Source organism: Micromys minutus (assembly GCF_963924665.1).
Source record: "Micromys minutus genome assembly, chromosome: 13".
Classification (NCBI taxonomy): domain Eukaryota; kingdom Metazoa; phylum Chordata; class Mammalia; order Rodentia; family Muridae; genus Micromys; species Micromys minutus.
The window spans coordinates 43,562,846-43,574,968 of record NC_137982.1 but is presented as its reverse complement, the minus strand read 5'-3'; the positions used below and the strand labels follow the sequence as shown (position 1 = coordinate 43,574,968).

General features: G+C 42.1%; 1 protein-coding gene across 1 annotated transcript in view; it reads right to left on the bottom strand.

Moving 5' to 3' along the window:
* Positions 1-12,123, bottom strand: part of MYO3B (myosin IIIB) — a gene marked incomplete at both ends in the record, with an annotated part of 373,275 nt that overhangs the window by 131,597 nt on the left and 229,555 nt on the right. The window contains 3 exons of the mRNA XM_080927936.1: positions 3,873-4,078; positions 6,450-6,527; positions 11,043-11,122. Of these exons, the coding sequence (XP_080784062.1) occupies positions 3,873-4,078; positions 6,450-6,527; positions 11,043-11,122 (364 nt within the window). The remainder of the gene's footprint in view (positions 1-3,872; positions 4,079-6,449; positions 6,528-11,042; positions 11,123-12,123) is intronic.

Here is a 12,123-nt window from a genome sequence, read left to right as displayed (position 1 = left end):
ATTTAACAGTAGTAATACTATCATATCTAAAATTTATCTCTTTTTGTGAACTTAAAAAGATTCTTACAAGCTTCAGGGAATCCATACAAAACTACTGCTCACAGGCCAAATGGCCTCCAGATAAGTACTATCAATTGGCAGCCTGTTTCCCTCCCACCTGACTATTCCCTTTTCACTGGTCTTAGAACTCCCCTCCATCCCCCCCTCTAACTACTAAGACCATGGACGTAAACGTTTCAAATGTACACCCAAGGGGAAAATAAATCCATAAACTCCTTAACTTTATCTTCTGCCCCTAACATATGTATCTGTTCCACCATCCTGCCAAATCCAGGTGTTTACTGCATCCAGAAGAGCTCTGAAGTGGCTAAAGATGCTTCCCTGACAACCTCACAAACTGCTTCAACTGGGTCTTCCTGTCCCTAGCTCCAGATAGTCCTGTATAGCTTTAACAGTAGCCTGCTGCTCTTCCTGAACCTAGCCAACATTCCAGCTTTTGAAGTCTCCCTCGAATAACAATGCCCCAGTGTCAGCAAAAATAGTCATAGATGATTATATCACCCCTTATTCCTTTGTTACCAACAAAAGGCTGGGATGTTGGGGTTCAGACCCAGGACAAGCAGATGAGGTGCATATTTTACATACCAAAGCAGACATGCCTCCAGGTTCTCCCAGCATTCCTCAGTCTCTACCTGTTACAGGGCTTGGCTGGCATACCCTGCCCTCTGCCCTGAACTTTCCAGCTGAAGGGCTGGGATTCCCCTCCCCCAGAAGCTTTTCTCTACTTAATACAGACATTTTGGTTTCCCCCTCTCTCCCTGTCTCTGCATTTTTCCCCTCCCTATGTGTGCTTGCTCTTTCTTTTTCTTCTCCCTCCCCTCTGTCTTCCTTCCCACGGCAACTTCCCTAGCCTCATTCCTTAAAACCTCCCACCCAAGAGCAGCTTCCCAATAAACCTGTCTTTATATACTTTATATACTTTTTGACTTGAATTGAGTCATTTCACCAGCAGAGAGTAATTTATCACAAATAACCAATAATCACATGGAGAAATGCTTTGCATCACTGAATACTGTAGAAATGTAAGTCAAACTACTAGAGGAGACTACTTCATACTCAGTAGAATGGCCAAAATGAAAAGATCAGCAATAGTAAGTATTGATAAAGACAGAAAAGTTGGAATCCACAGAATATTGCTCATGGGAATGTGTCAGTCCATACAGCCAATTCTCTTAAGAGAATTAGTGTTGTTAGTTTTTACGGATGAGTGTTTTGCCTGCTCATAAGTTTGTGCATCACAGGCACACCTAGTGCTCATACAGGCTGGAGGAGGGTGCCAGATCCTCTGGGACTTGAGTTACAAATGGTTGTGATCCACTATTTAGGTGCTGGGAATTAACCCCAGCCCTATGGGAAAACAGAAAACAAGAGTTTCCTTGTACATTGAATGAGTAAGGCGTGTGTGTGCAGGTCTCCCGCCCAGAGGATGTGACTGGGAGCAAGCTTGTGTGGGGTCATGCATAGCATGCCATGTTGCCAGGCAGATGAGAACATCTTTTACTGTGTTTGGTTACCTGCCAAATATGTCTGAAAGGAGACTCGAATCTGGTCTCTTTACTGAATTGCTATAGTAAAGAAACTATTGCCTTGGTCCTTTTCCTTAGACTTTTGCTGGCACATGCAGGACAATGTGTCCACCCAGGGCAGACCTTCTTAGGCATCTGGCTTCAGAGCCTACTGACCAGGAAACATGAAGCTGCAACCTGGTGTTCTGTGATGACCTCAACTGCATGGCTTCCAGGAAGTCTCAGTACCTGCACAGCACTGCCACGTGGCCTCTCAGTGTCTGCCTGACAACAGATAAAGATGTCCAGTTCACTTGGCTCTTGATGAGCTCCTCCAAGGCCCTTGACTGGAGAAGAAGATGAAGCTCTCCCAAGGCACTGTGCCAGAAAATTCAAAACGGACAGAGAGGGGAAACAGGCTTGGCTGAGTCTACAGATTTGAGTGACAGGGGATTACAGGAGAAGGTCCCTATTCCAGAAGGACACATCGGGATCAGAAGAAACAGGACCTTTCAGGTTTCAGGCTTGAGTATCAGAAAACAGGAAGAGTTGGAGAACAACATTAAGGAAACATTACCTTTTATTTACCTCTGTTTGATAAACCTCTCGCCTCTGCTCCCTGCCTTTGATTGCTTTGTCTGCCTATTTCCTGCTAAGAGTTGACAAAATAGCATTCCTGAGCGGGAAGATAAGAAGTGCCTATTTGCTGAATAACATCAGGGAGACTGCTAACTCATCCATTTCCTCCTTCAGTTGTTCAAAAGGTTCCAAATACCAATTAACTTGCCAGCTCAGAAATCTGTGATATGCTCAGATTTACTGACATTTTGAAACTCTCGTTCGCATCTGCCTAATGGTTTTCTGATCATGAACAAAGAAGTAACACTCTGCTTAGCATTTGACCTGTTTTCTTAAATGTTTTTAATGTATTCAACGTTTTGTGCCTAAAAATAGTTACACGCATGAGCTAAAAGTATTTTTGCTCCCCCTCATTCAGCTCCAAACTTAAGATCGAAGAAGAAAAGGTCTAAAAATACAGTGAAAATATTTTTCTTTCTTATTTAAATTTAGAAGATCCAATGCAAAAAATTTTCCCCTTAACTTTTTTATGGAACTTAGCAGAGTTTGGAGGATTCAGTGAAGCAACGTACTATATATATATATACACGCATACATATGTATATACATGTATACATATATATATATTTACATATACACATATATACACATACACATATAATATTCAGGATATATAGATAACATATATTATACATACCATATATATTAATTATATATGTGTTCAGGATATATAATATATATTATATATATTCAAGGTCATTTTTCAATATATATATTTGACCTTTACACTTATAATACATATATATTCTGATATATATCAGACTGGGAGTGAAAGGACAATACAGGTGAGACAGATTTTATAAGATTTTCTTACTTCACTCTGAGCATCCTTTGACAGGTGTGTTTCTTTCTCAAAGGTGAGTTCTGTTGTGATTGCAGTATGGTTAGTTATTTCTTCAGTGAAGTCTTACCTGTGACTATGTGGCACCCAAGGTACCTTGAACCAGCTGTGGACAAAAGAGCAAGCTAGAATCTTTACATGAGGAAGTTTCTGAGTTCAGAAACCCCCACCCCTTTGCAATTTATGTTTCATAATAAACACAAAATGAATGCATTGAACTGGGGAGATTAAAAACATAAAGAGTGAAGCCAGCCTGCTGGTGTTCAAATCCCAGCTCTTCTATTTATAACATGGGATCTTGAGAAAGTCACATTACTTCTGTGTCCTAAGATCCTCACCTTTCAAGCAGAGAAGAATAAGGCTGGTTCACTGGATTGTCCTATAGATAAATGAGACAACACTTTTAAGGACGGTACCTAAAATGCCCTGGGTTCTTCTAACACCTCAGGTAGGGAGAATAATAATTACCTCTGTAATAGTATCTGTATCAGACCCTAGGAGTGGAAAGGGTGCCAGGGCACATTCAAGTGCTCCAGAGTATAGCTTGCTTTGTCACCACAGTGGGATATCCAGAAAAATGTATGACTGAAGAATTTATAATATAAAATATTTATGAACATTTCTTAAAAGATGTGATCATCAGCCCAACCTATTCTTGAACAGTCTGCAGAAATATAAATGCAACATTTAAGCAAGTAAATATTAATAACAATTGCATGTTTAGGAGGAAGTCCTAGGAGGGGTCTTGTGAGAAGAATCAGTCTTGCAGGGGACAGAGGCAGACAGGATGAAGCTTGTGTACAACATGCACAGCCAAGGACACTCACCGTTTTACAAACTCTTCAAAGAGGATGCGATGGGAGTAGCCCTGCCTGCGGATGCTGACAGTCTCCAGGATCCCTGTGGAGCGAAGTTGGGCCAAGACTCTGTCTCGGGAGAACTGCAGGGCCTTGCGGTCATCATTAGGCTTAATGCAACGAATGAAGTGGGGTTGTCCCACCACCATTTTGGAGAGCAGATCCATCAGAGAATACTAGCAGGGAGAGAACAAACATGAAATGAGAAGTGTGGTACAACTCCTGGGGCCTGCCGAGCAGTGGGCGGGGCTTGTGAAGCACTAGAGACTGTCAAGAAAGAACACAAAATCAGTAAGGAGAGTTGGTAAGGTAAATTCTCCCTCCAGCTGCTTTGAGGTTGGAATCAGTCTTTAAACATCTGGGTGCTGAAGCAGTATCTCTACAGGACAGAAACCCTTTTAAGGACATGTTCCAGGTTAACCTGGAATTCCCTCTACTATTCGAAATGATGACATGCTGCTTTATTCACCAGAAAGTCACAGCAAATAATACTGATAATAATATGGTAAAAAGGATGGGGGAGGGGGAGAAAAGAAAAGGAAGAGAAGGAGGAAAAAGAAGAGGAGGAGGAAGAAAGGAGGGCAAGGATGAGCAGTAGAAATAGGGAAAGATTATTAAAGGAAAAGATTATGATGGTCAACTCTTAACATACCTTACCAAGAAGAAACACATGAATAACATAAAGGGTGCTTGTGTGATAGGGTTGTGTCCCTCAGGGTTGTCCATTGTTAGAGCTCTCAGAGTCAATTACAAACCACACAGAAAACAAGTCCCAGTCTCTGAAACAACTCCTCTTAACGATCTGAAGAGGTCTTACCTAACAGACCAAGGTCTCTTGTTTTTCTGCTCTAGCATATGGAGACCAGGATTTTGAAGATAATAAACTGGTTGGCATGGTCATATTTCTGAAATCTATAAGCTAGAGACTTGTCCTTGGATAGGAACACTGAGAATCTTGAGGATGACATCACAGTCAAAGAGCCTCTAAGTCTCAAGGGGAAAGAGACGTTCCATTTTAACTCAGGGATGCACACCCCACGCACCCGCACACACATACTAACAGATACAGGAGGACAAGAACACGGTTGGTAAAGAGGACCAGACTAGGCTGAGGAAGATAAGGAAGAAAGGGAAATCACAAATATCCAAGATAAATTAAGCGTGCTGAAAGCAGCTTGGTGGAGGCGCTGTCATAGGAATGGCAGCATTCATGGAGTCCTGGACTTCAAGGTCTGAGGCCCCCACTACCCATGCTATGAGCCCAGTCCTAATCTGCCTATGAAACTCCACCATCTTTGCTGCACCCTGATAGCTTTCCATCGACAGTGCTGATTCCCAAGCCTCATTCTTTACCTTGCCTTGTCCTCCAGCCCAGCACCCAGCTCCCCTAGCCCAAACCATCCCACAGAATACTTTTCTATGCCAACACTGTCTTACCGTCTCAGTCTTTGTCCGTGAGATCAGCTCCTGCTTTCTCCTAACAACAGCATCTCTACCACAAAGCTACCTGAACCATCTATCCCAGTGTACATCATCTCTAAGGGGTCTCCAAATGCTGTTTCATAAGGATTAGTGCAAATTGGTGGAAGGACCCAGGTGCCTTATCGTTACTATATATTATATGTATACTTAATAGAACACTTCTACTTGTGCTGTTGTTACACAGCAGGAGCATTTCTCTAGATCATCAGAAACTGGGGTGGCAGAAATGAGAGCAATGGGACTCAGGCAAATGGGTCAGTCAACTCAATGTAAACAAAGCCAAAGCTTTACTCAGTGTCCAAACCTGAAAGAGTACTTCAGATCTCCTTACAGATGGTTGTGAGCCTCCATGTGGGTGCTGGGAATTGAACTCAGGCCCTCAGGAAGAGCAGTTAGTGCTCTTAACCGCTGAGCCATCTCTCCGGCCCCATGTGTGGTATTCTTTATCTGCAGCCTCCTCCTTTCTTGTAACCTTTTCTCCCTATTTTCTGAAAGAAAGTCTCACTGTGGAGGTCTGGCTGGCTTGGAACTTAGTATGTAGACTTCTTGCCCGCCCCTTTCTTAACTGGCATTTGTGTCTGGCCCTGGTTTCATGGTTCTGTCGTCGTCTGGACCTCACATGCTGTGGGCTTGAATATGACTTTCTCCCATAGGTCATACTTTTGATGGGCATTAGGGAGTAGCACTACTTGACAAGGATTAGGAGGTGTGGCTTATTTGAGTGGGTGTGGCCTTGTTGGAGGAAATGCATTGCAAGGGGTGGGCTTTGGGGTTTCAAATGCTCAAGCCAGACCCAGTGTCTTTCTCTTCTTGCTGCCTGCTGTTCCAGATATTGAACTCACAGCTACTTTCCCACCATGTCAGCCTGCCTGCCACCATGTTTTCTGTATTGATGAAAATGGACTAGACCTCTAAAAACTGTAAGACAGCTCCAGCGAAATGTTTTCCTTTATATGAGTTGTTCTGGTCAACGGTGTCTCTTCATATCAATAGTACATTGACTAAGACAAATGGGAAGGTTACTTTCTGGAAGCAGGTAGGACACAGAAAAGGCACCCTTCATACCCGGAAGTAAGAAGCCATGGTTTGTCTCTTCATGTTGGTGGTTTCTTCTGGATGTCGAATCACCTCCAGGGTGTCTACCTAGAGCCAGAGAAAGAGGGAAGTGGTTTGAGGGTATGAATAGTTCATTCATTTTTCAGAACCTGAAGGTCTGTTTAGTCAATAACCTCAGGGGCTGAAGTGTTTAGGACATAACTGGGTACACTGTGAGGAGAATTCTGAAAGACACTTAGAAAATAGAGGAGGCAGGGGAGAAAGAGTAGGTGAAGGAGGAAGAGAAGGAAGGGGAGGAGGAAGAAAGACTTTCAAGGAAGTTGGACAAAGGCCTGTGAGGCTGTTCCATTTTAAAGTCATTTGTCATTGTGATAAAACACTAGGAAGAAGCTACTTTTGGGCTGAAGGGTTTATTTTGACTTCTGGTTTTAATGACTCTAAGTCCTCAAAAGCTTTAGGTAGTTGGGCATAGTAATGCACATTCATAAACAAAACACTTAGGATCCTGAGGCAGGAGGCTGGTGAATTAGAGGCTAGCCTGTGCTACCTAGGGAGACAGAGCCCTAAGACAATGTCTAAAAGAGCCTCCAGTACAGTTGGCAGGTGTGAGCTGGGTAGGGAACCCCGAGGCTGTGCAGTTTTCCCTTTCATGGATGCACTTTGGGTGTCAGGGTTCACCCACAGGCTACTCAGTGATGATCCTGCCTGGCTGACAGATAACCCCCTCCAAAAAGAAAAGGAAAGGAAAAACATATTTTGAAGGATGCTGCTTTTATACACATGAAAGAAAAAGAAAAGAACTTCATCAGCCTCCCCACCCCCACACCACTGGCAAAGAGAGACCACCTTCTTTGACAGAAGGCTCTCCACTACAGAGTTCCCCTCTCACACCAGTGAAGTTAGGGCTCAGGCCTAGGAAGAGCTGGAGTGAGCTAATCAGGCAGGAAGGGCGGACCCTGGCTAGAGTCAGCCTTTGCTTTGACTCAATGGTAAATTTGGGGAATTTCCTTCAACTTTTAATCTTTACTTTTCCTTCACTCCTTACCTCCTTACATCAACTGGAGATTTCTCCACCACTGCCTTTTACTTACAACTTCCTATTAAAGAAACATGGCTTGCTTTTCCCTCACTTTTCCTCCAGTGCTCCCTCCCTTATCCAGCTTAGTTAATGAGCTGCTCCCCAACTCTTGGGGACAAGCATGAAGTGCCCGCTTCTCTCTTAAGAGGTGCGGATGGACTGGCAGGTTCCTCTCCCTCGGAACATCAGCAATCCGTTGGCATTTGAGGATTGAGCAGTTTAGTGATGTTGATGAGTGAGACAATTTCTATCCATTTTTTTGAGACGGATGTGTCACTGTGTTGTTCAGACTGTTTCTGTAGCCAGGCCTAGGACCTGCAGAAAGCACTGGCCTGGGACTGAAAATGGCCTATCCCAGGAGCCCTCAAAAGCTACCAGAAGGAAGACTCATCTCCCAGTTCACATAATTGGGCTACATAGCTTCATTTAATTGTGTGTTGTCTGGCTTTTGTTTTATTCTTTCTAGAAAATGTCTCTTTTCTACTGCAACAGGTTAAGGCACATTTTCTCTATCATCATCTACCTATTTATTATCTATCATGTATCTACTTATTTATCTATCATCTATTTATCTGTCACTTATCATTTGTCCATCTATCATCTACCTACCTATTATCTAATATCAATCTATTGTGTAGCATCTATCTACCATCATCATCATCATCATCTACCTACATATATATATATATATATATATATATATATCTGTCTATTATCTATCTACCATCATCATCATTTTGTATCTATCTATCTATCTATCTGTCTGTCTGTCTGTCTGTCTATCTATCTATCTATCTATCTATGTATGTATCTGTCTATGTATCTATGTATGTATGTATGTATTTATGTATCTATGTATCTATGTATCTATCTGTCTATGTATCTATCTATCTATATATATCTGTCTGTCTATTATTTATCTATCTACCATCATCATCATTTTCTATCTATGTATCTATCTTTCTATCTATGTATGTATCTATGTATGTATCTATCTATGTATCTATCTTTCTATCTATGTATCTATCTTTCTATCTATGTATGTATCTATCTATGTATCTATCTATCTATCTATGTATCTATCTATCTATCTATCTATCTATCTATCTATCTATCTATCTAGGATGTCTTTTCTCTTGGCAAGGGTGGTGTTTTTTTGTTTGTTTTTTGTTTGTTTGTTTTGTTTTGTTTTAGACCTAGCATTAAGCTTTATGCCTAGGCATTCCAGTAATGGTCCAGAATGCGTGGGCTTAAGCAATCTAATCTTCTCATCTCAGCCTCCTGACCAGTAGGGTCCACTTACCATCTGGTGCAACATTGTTTAAGGAAATAATGCTTACTATTTTGAAGCTCACTAAATCAGTCAACTACAGTAAAATGAAAAATTACAGAACAAACACCAGTTCATATTCAAAAGCCCTAAGGTTGCTCTGGGCAGGAGAAGGTTCCGAGTGAGCACAGACCCGTCTGACCACCCAACATCTGTATTTCCACGGAATTGCTGAGTGAAAGTCTGTTCTTTATCACCCACACCGTGGGAATGCTAGTACCTGTCTGTAGTCCGTTGCCTACATGCTTAGTGCTGCGTTTAACCAAAACAAGGAAAAGGCTCCCTCCTGGCATCATTTCCACTTTAAGAACCTCAGTAACATAAGAGAGCAGGAGCTGAACCAGCTCACTTTCTGCTGATGGGACTATCCTACAGGATTCCTTGGTGTGGTGCTCATTCAGAGTCCTCATGCTACTGAACAGGCTTCCACAGTCTGATAGGCTCCACGCACAGGATCTTAGATGGCCGTAGAAACTCAAATCAAATGCCAAGTGTATTTATTGTACACGGGATCACTCTCCCCACACCGTCACAGAATTCTCAAAATCATACTCCGGTGCAAGACCGGTTTTTATTTCACTATGCATGTGACAAAGTCAACGCTCATAGAGTTTTGGGGAAGTGGCCCAGTCATGCAGTCAGTGTAGGCAGTGCCTAGGGCTGAAACCTGCTCTGATCTCTAAGCCTTACTTCTTGTCACTATCTGCTACCCGTGTGCTTTCGTATACTTTACAAAATGGAGGAAGTCTGAAAGTATGGTGTAATCACAGAGATTTGCCTCGTCTGTCAACTGAATTTACTCTGCCATAAAGATATAGACTGTGAAAAATCCCACAAACCTGACAGAGCTCAGCAGTAAAGGAAAAGCTGGAGAATTTTCTCCTAGTCTGGGTAAGTGCCCACCATCTGCATCCTAAAACCTCAGGAGTGTCTCTAACCATCTTCCTGACAAGGCTCCTTGCCAAGAACTTTTACTATCAAGTGATAGATATACCCAGCTGCTAAGAAGAAAGGCCCTACAGCACTGCACTGCCCCTCTCAGAGGGCTCTGTGGTCTGCCTCTCTGACAGCCTATGAGAAATCGTGCAGACAGAGTGCAGATGAACCCCCCCCTCCCCAATCTGTGCAAACAGCAGAAGCAGGAAGGCCTCTCTACCCTTTTGTTGTTCTTCCCTGAAGCATTTCATAACACTGGGCAGGTCACACTCTCTGACCTCTCTACCCCCTTGAAGGCATGCAGGTGCCTTAGCTTCTGATACAAGGAAGGAGGCTGCACAAGTCACCAAGAAGGAGCTGACAATAACAAGGCTTGCTACATTTTGTCCTCTGAGGATCTCTGCCTGGCTGACTAGACACAAGTTTCCTTGTGCTGCTGGTTCCTCATTTCCCAAGTCCCGGGTCTGTCCAGGAACTTTATGATAGGTGACAAACACAGTAATCTTTTTACAGCCTACAAAGTCCAGCTTCATTGAGGGCCCAGTGTCCCCTTAAATGAAGCAGAACCCAAATAATAACTTTCTGTTTTGCTTTTTTTTTTTTTTTTTAGTACTGTGATGTCACAGGTAACCCAACAACTGCATTGGTCACTAAAGGACTATTGGGTGGGTAGATATACAATGTGGATTCACCTCGAGAAAGGACAATTCTTATCTTATCAGAGCCCAGAGAGAAAGAATGAGTCCACACTGTCCTTAGGTGAGAGCACACACAAAACTTACCAGTTACTTATTTACCAGATTTTTCATTTAATACTTTTGAATTTGAATTTGGTTGACTGCTGGTGGCTAAAGCCAAACCACAGACAAATGGGAGCACTGTGGTCCTGTCTGAGCATCAGTTGGAAGGCCAAACAGCTGGATATTAGTCTATGACTGGATATTTATGAACCCTCCTAACATGGCCACATCATAGCTCATTTTTAGAGGACCGGAAACGGATCGGTTGGGTTTTGTTGTTTGTTTGGTTTTGCTCCTTGCTGATTCTGTCTGGTCTCACCTTCTGCAAGGTGGCGTTCGTCTCACAGAGAGACTCTGCACATGTCATCATCCTCTACATTAGGTTTTTATTTTTTTCCTGACTATCAGGATTGCAAAGAGTCCATGATTCAAATTTCCTAAACTTTCAAAATTCCCCTTTATCCTGAACACTGGAGGCTGCTTTTGTTTCACGTTAGTGGAACAAATCAACTGCTCACCTTAGCTCTCCCAGCACTGAAATGTGGAGGCAAAGATCTTGAGGATGCTGTGATCCTAGCTCTGGTTTGCGCCAAATTACCTAAGCAAAAAAAAAAAAAAAAAAAAAAAAACCAAAAACCAGAAACAAAAACAAACAAAAAAACAAAAGAGAGAGAAAAATACCTTAAGTTGAAGGAAAAGTTAAAAAAAAACAAGTTATAGATAATTTTCCCTTTTACATCCTTGTGTTTCTCTGAGTTTTCTAATTAGTATCCTAGGAATTTAAGAAAATAGCAAACTTTTCAGCTGGAAAGATGACTCAGTTTGCTGTCCAACAAACCGAGTTCAATCCCTGGGTCCCACATTGGCAGAAGGAGAGAGCTGACTACCACAGATGTCTTTACACCTCCACATGCACACCAAGGTATTGCTGTGGCTACATACACACACACACACACACACACACACACACACACACACACACACACATGCACACCCCACAAAGCTAAAAAGTTAAAAAGCTAATTCAAGTGGTTAAATATTAAAGACTTAAACAGAAGACTTGAAGCTATAGAATTCCCCTAAGAAAAGTTTCCACGCTTTCTGTCTTGACAATGACTGTGGTCTAAGGACACAAGTTGAGTGTGCCTACATGTAAAACTACAAACTTCAACTGTTCCAAGAGGCAGAAACTTTGAGCACTGATAGGAACTACACGTGGAGCCATCCTACCCAGCCTTGGACTTTGTTCCATACACAGCACTATACCCGAGATTAAACCCAGCTCTTCAGCTTTGCTGCTCAACTACATCCCAGCTATATAACATAAAACTTACTACGAATATTGTGTAAATTAGGACTGGAGGTAAAACTCAAAGACCACTTGCCTACCTGGATTTGATTCCCAGCATCACATATAACATACACACATACAACATATGCATATAGTATATAATATTAGAAAATTATATATAATAATATAATATTATAGTCATATGTATAATATGTGTATGTGATGCTGTAACACTTAGCATGTATGATGCCCTGGACTCAGTCTCTATTATAATAATAGTATAGATTTGTGCATGGAAAAATATATAG